The sequence below is a fragment of the Durio zibethinus genome, chromosome 10 (genome assembly GCF_047325235.1).
Source record: "Durio zibethinus cultivar Kanyao isolate XHJ-2024 chromosome 10, ASM4732523v1, whole genome shotgun sequence".
NCBI lineage: Eukaryota > Viridiplantae > Streptophyta > Magnoliopsida > Malvales > Malvaceae > Durio > Durio zibethinus.
This window is the reverse complement of record NC_143171.1, coordinates 4,600,462-4,606,786: the sequence shown is the minus strand read 5'-3', so window position 1 is coordinate 4,606,786 and position 6,325 is coordinate 4,600,462. Positions and strand designations below refer to the sequence as shown.

General features: G+C 31.4%; 1 protein-coding gene across 1 annotated transcript; it reads left to right on the top strand.

Moving 5' to 3' along the window:
* Positions 1-3,096: 3,096 nt before the first annotated feature.
* LOC149516369 (secreted RxLR effector protein 161-like) lies at positions 3,097-4,086 on the top strand. Its single transcript, XM_089766241.1, has 4 exons — positions 3,097-3,120; positions 3,270-3,387; positions 3,677-3,862; positions 3,947-4,086. The coding sequence occupies exons 1-4, from the start codon at positions 3,097-3,099 to the stop codon at positions 4,084-4,086; spliced, it is 468 nt and encodes a 155-aa protein (XP_089622367.1).
* Positions 4,087-6,325: the final 2,239 nt, after the last annotated feature.

Sequence of the window (6,325 nt, the reverse complement as noted above, 5' to 3'; positions counted from 1 at the left end):
ACACAACAGTAGCAGTATCATTCTTTCTGTCATTTAATTTTTTTTCATTATTCACCTTTTTTAAAGTAATCATATCCCTTCTCAGCTTCTTACAACGCATTTGGATATGTCATTTTTTTATCATATAATAACATTTTATGTCACTATAATATTTATCTCTTGACTTAGATCTCTCTCTTAATCTATTAATCTTTTTTTTAGTCATCCCTCTATCAAAACCCTCTACAACTAGTGTACTCTCTCTAGGTGTGAGTTATGTGCTCTCATAAACCTTTTGTTCTCATGTAATAAGACAGTCACATCATCCAACTTCAAAATAAACTTACCCACCAATAAAGTTTGAACTAAAGGCCTATAAAACTTGGACAAAGATGATAGTAAAATTAAAACCTTCTCTTCATCTTTTAATTTATCAATAAAAATTACTAATAATTAAGAAACCAATCTATTAAACTCATTCAAGTGATTATGAAGACTCGTACTTTCTTTCATCTTTAGAGAATACAGATCCATCTTCAAACATAATATATTAGTCAATGACTTCGAAGCATAAATACTTCTAAACTTATCCCATAAAGTTTTTAAAATACTTTCAGTCAACACACTATACTTTACCTCTGGAGCTAACGCTAATCTAATAGTACTAACAATTTTCTTTTTAATTCTATTTCAATTAACGTCAAACATTCTCTCAAGCTTACTAATCTCTAATACATGATCCAATCATTGTTGTACTAATAGATCTTGAACCGTATTTTTTCATAACTTAAAATTATTATTTTCATCAAATAACGAAATCTCAAACTTAAGCATAAGTATACTAAATATACCTTCTTCAGACATCTTGAAACATTGTTTCATGATCTCTTAGGCCCATGAATCTTAAACCTCAAACCTCGCTCTAATACCACTTGTTAAAAAATCAACACAGCTTTGATACCACTTGTTGAAAAATTAACACGCACACACAGAACCCACACATAAAATAATAAGCTCAAATTAAGAATAAAAATACACAAATATATTTATTTCAGCCAACTCAAAATAACTTACTCTAAACCCAATCCACTAACAAATAAATTTTTACAACTGTGAGACTTTTAAAATGAGAAAAGTCAACAAAAACTCTTTACTCAAAACTTAACCCAAAACTTAATTATACCCTTTAATAGCTTGCTCACTTAGCTATTCTTTTAGTGTCTAACTTTCTGGGACTACCAAACTAAAACTAAAAATATCTTATTTATAATGGTGAAACCCCTTATGCCTTTACTAAACTTTCGATATGGGATACAATACAAACTCAAAACTCTTATAACTTTTGATGTGAGATTATGAGATTCAAGATAAATTTCAACACTAACCATATGACACATGACAAGGATCTATTCAGAAAACTAAGCAACGCAAACTTATCGAAGGCTTGAGTTGGTAATGGCAAGTACATAACTGTGAAAAAAAAAAGAACAATTGCAATTTTAACCTATTCAGGTACAAAGTTCATTTCTGATATGTTGTATGTTTCTGAAATTGATCAAAACTTGTTAAGTGTTGGATAACTAATTGAAAAAAGGTTATAAAGTTGTGTTCAAAGATAAAAGTTACTTATTAAAGATGTAGTTGGTCAAGATATTTTTAAAGTAAAAATGAAAAGAAAAAGCTTGCTCTAAATCCATTGAAGGAGGAGCAAATTGCTATTTCAATAAAAAAAATATTACTAAAGTATGGCATAAGAGGCTCAGGCACATCATCATCAGGGGTTACTGCAGATGAAATCCAAGAAGATGGCAAATGATTTTTTAAAACTTGATGATCATATTCCAAATTGCAAAGCATGTCAGTTTGGAAACCAAAGTAGGAAACCATTTCCTAATGCAACATAAAAAGTATCAAAAAAACTATAATTAATTCATACTGACATTGTAGGCCCACAAAAAATGCCTTTTCTTAAAGGTAGTATTTGTTATATTGCATTTATTGATGATTTCACCCGTATATGTTAGACCTTTTTTTTAAAACACAAGTCAGAAGTGGCTCAAGTCTTCTAGAACTTTAAAATCAGAGTTGAGAATGAAAGTGGCTATAGAATTCAAACTCTTAGATTAGACAATGACAAAAGGTACACCTTTAAAGCATTCAATCATTTTTGTGATGAGGCAGGCATCCAACATTAATTAATTATTTCATACACTCCACAATAAAATGGAGTAAGTAAGAAACAAAATAGCTTCATATTAGAGATGACACGATGAATGCTACATGAAAAGAACCTACCAAAGTAATTTTGGGCAGAAACAAAAAACACTATTGGTTTTTTATAAAATAGACTTCCTAAAAGAGCAGTGAAGGATCAAACACCCTTTGAGGCATTGTATGGTTATAAACTATCTCTAAATTTTTTAAAAATATTTGAATGTTTGTGCTTCACTCATGTTTCATAGATCAAGAGAGATAAATTAGATAAAAGAGCACTTTCAGACATTTTCATTAGCTACATCTTCGTTGTAAAAGCTTATAAAATTTTTCAGCTACAAACTAAAAAAATTATGATAAGCAGGGATATACACTTTATGAAAGACTAAGAGTGGAATTGGGATGATGCAAAGAAGATGAATCCAACCTTAAAAGAGCCCAAACTCAAGCTTTCTATTTTAGACATAGCAGAATAAAGCATTGGAGACTGAAAGAATGAAATGGTGGATGAAAATCCCATCAAAGGCACAAGATTACTTTTTGATGTTTATCAAAGATGTAATATTACTATATGTGAACCTACAGATTATGAAAAAGTCAAGACAGATCAAAATTAGATTGTTGCAATGAAGGATGAGTTGTTCATGATTAAAAGAAATAAAACATAGGAGTTGGTTGATCCACTCCAAAATAGAAAGGTAATTGGAATCAAATGGGTGTACAGAATCAAGCTTAATGCTAATGGCTTAATCAATAAGTATAAAGCTAGACTCGTGGTCAAAAGATATACTTAAATACTCGGTGTGGACTACTAAGATACCTTCATGTCAGTCACTGGATTTGATACCATCAAGCTTTTACTCATCGTTGAAGCGTAAAAAAATTAAAAAGTGTACCAGTTAGATGTCAAGTCAGCATTTTAGAATGGTTTTCTGTAAGAGAAAATTTATATAGAGTAATCAAAATACTATGTAAAAGAAAAAAAAGAAGACAAGGTCTATCTTCTTAAAAAGACACTTTACGGATTGAAACAAGCTCCAAAAGCTTAGTACAGCAGGATTTATGGACATTTGCAGAACTTGGGGTTTGCTAAAAGCTTATCTGAATCAACATTACATGTCAAGCATAATGAAGCTGACATTTTTATCATCTCACTATATGTGGATAACCTACTTGTGACAGAAAATAACATAAGTATTATGAAAAAGTTTAAGCAAGATATGATGGAGTTTTTTTAGATAACAGATATCGAATTGATAACCTTTTTTTTTTCTTGGAATGGAAATCAAAGAGAATGAACATGAAATTTAATTTGTCAGAAAAAATATGCCAAGGAGATTCTTAAAAAGTTTAAACTCGAAAAATGTAAAGAAATGAGCACACCAATGAACTAAAAAAAAAAAGCTTTGTAAAGAAGATGATATAAAAAAGATTGATCAGACATATTTTAAAACTCTGATTGGTTGTTTGATGTATCTCACAGTAACTCGTCCTGACATCTTGAATGCTGTAAGCATTTTATCTCAGTTTATACACTATGCAAACGAATGCCATCTCAAGGCTGCAAAGAGGGTGCTTAGATATGTGAAAGGCACATGTGATTTTGGCATTAAATACACAAAGGGCAAAGAGTTTAAGTTGGTTGGTTTCTCAAATAGTGATCAGAGAGGTTCCATTGATCATATGAAGAGCACTTTATGCTACTGTTTCACATTTGGTTCTGGTGTTTTCTCATGAAGCTCAAAAAAATAAGAAAGAGTAGCTCAATCCATAGCTAAAGTAGAGTTTGTTGCTGTAACAGCTGCTATTAATCAAGCTTTATGGTTGAGAAAGATTTTAATCAATCTTAACTTGGAACAGGAGGAAAGCACGGAGATTCTTATTGACAAGTGACAACTAAGCTGCTATTGCTATATTTTAAAATCCTATGTTTCACGAGAAAATTAAACATTTTAATATTAAACTATTCTTCTTAAAAGAAGTACAGAAATATGGAGCTGTTATTCTTGTCTATTGCAAAACAAAAGATCAGGTTACAAATGTTTTCACCAAGCCACTACCGGTTAGCAAGTTTGAATTTTTGAGGATAAAACTTAGTGTTTGCAACTCTTAAAGCAAGGAGTAGTGTTAGAATACGTGTTTAGAACTGCTGATGTGGATTCATAAACATTGCTTAGTTGAATGTTTCAAATTGTTTCTGTTTTTTAGTGTTGGTTATTTTTGTTATTCGTGTTTGTAGTCATGGTGTAATCTTAGGACCATGATTTTAGTGGGTTATTATTAATCAAGCATTAAATTGTAATATTTTGTATGTTAAAGAAAATTAAGTTTTCTTTACTTAAAAATACGTTGCTCTCAATTTTCATTTGCCTTTACTATAACAATACTCTATTTTTCTTTTCTTATTCAAAATTAATAACATCTCATGTAACGAAGAAATCATTTTTATGCAGTACTTTGGTGTTTTCTTTTTTCTCTCTTATTTCTTTTGCCTAAATTGTATCTATTAGCAGTCAGTTTATATATTACTGTTTCATTTCTCCATCCAGGTGGGATTCAATTGTAATGCCATAGTAAAGAATAGTAATTGTTATTGATTGATGGAGTACATTTGATTTTGAATCTTTTGATGTGAAAGAGAGAGAGAGAGAGAGAGAGAGAGAGAGAGAGAGAGAGAGAGAGAGAGAGAGAGAGAGGTCCCTCGAAAGACTCATGGCAGCCAAAAAATTTGCATGTTCCGATGAGACAAATTCAATAAAGGAATGGTCATTGTCCAAATTTGATCTCTCTCTCTGTCTCTCTCTCTTCATCTATAGTGAAAATCCTAGCAAGCTCTATGAATGTACATATATATATATATATATAATTCATAGCTTGGGCCTCTAATTGAGTATAAGCCAAGGATCAACAATACCCGAGATGTAATTTAACTATTACTAGTTAATTATCTGTTCTCAAACAAGAAATTCTATATTCGGATCCTCCTTCCCCTAATCTTAATGTCTAATTAATTCATGAACAAAAGAAAGAACAAATGGTTAAGTGGTCAATAAAAACTTGTAAGTCTAGGATTCTGTATATGAATATAGATCTATTGTAAAAGCAAACTAAATACACTCCATGGAATTGGAGCTAATGGCCATCTATTATATATATATGAATAGCTCTCTGTCACATGAATATTTAAGACAATGAGTGTGTGAGTCATGATATTAACATTTGTCTCCTTCCATTGTAATAATGTTTGTCATATAAGATGTAATGTAAGCATGCTTTTTAAGTTTTAGCAAAAATATTACCGATGCCTGCTGTCCCACAAACATTGATCTCTATGGAAGACATATATACTTTTTTAGGCTTTAACAAATAAATTATACCCCACATACACACTAATGCTCTCCATAGCTTCCAACATTCTCCAACCTTTCTCTCTCTCTCTCTCTCTCTCTCACTGATCTCTTTCTCCCTGCAGTCACCAACTTTTGTATCAAAATTTGTAAGAGATCTTATCCAGGACCAGTTTTGGATATCCACAAGAATTTTTGAATTTGGAATTCAAGACGATTGCAATTAAAAATTAAGTTAGTATCTTGTGAAGGTATAGACAGGTAAACACCCCTTTGAGAAAGGGTCCATAAATCTTTCCATTTCATCACTTCCACAGAAATTGACCCTTCTGCAACTCACACGTGATACACTTCCTTTTGTTCCCTTATTGAAGGACTGGTTTCCTCACAGCCCCAACCCCACCTTAAATAGACTACTCGACCATGCCACCCAAGATAAAGGGACACTTCCCTCAGCCCTCGCCATAGCCCCTACCACTTAATTGTCTTTGAGAAAAGGTCCAACAAAAATTTTTTGGACCTCATCTTAATTGATTACATGTTTGAAATTTAGGAAACTTGCCTCACTTAACCATGAAACATCAACACTTGAACCATCTTTATATATATGTAGGATAATTTATGCCAACAATTTCCACTCATCACTCAATTCATCATCTCATAATATCATAGTTTATTTGTCTTACTTACAAGAGTGCAGTCTCTCAAACAGTTGTAAACAATAGTTATTAATATAAATATCTTTGGAGTTGGAAGAGAACCAAAGAAAGCTGACAAACTTTTTG

Excerpts from the sequence above, each read along its gene's own strand:
- LOC149516369 (XM_089766241.1), top strand. The coding sequence starts at position 3,097 with ATGTCAAGTCAGCATTTTAGAATG. Across the intron at positions 3,121-3,269 it reads CAAGTCAGCATTTTAGAATG|AACTTGGGGTTTGCTAAAAG; the intron begins GTTTTCTGTAAG and ends GGACATTTGCAG. Across the intron at positions 3,388-3,676 it reads TGTGACAGAAAATAACATAA|TAACTCGTCCTGACATCTTG; the intron begins GTATTATGAAAA and ends TGTATCTCACAG.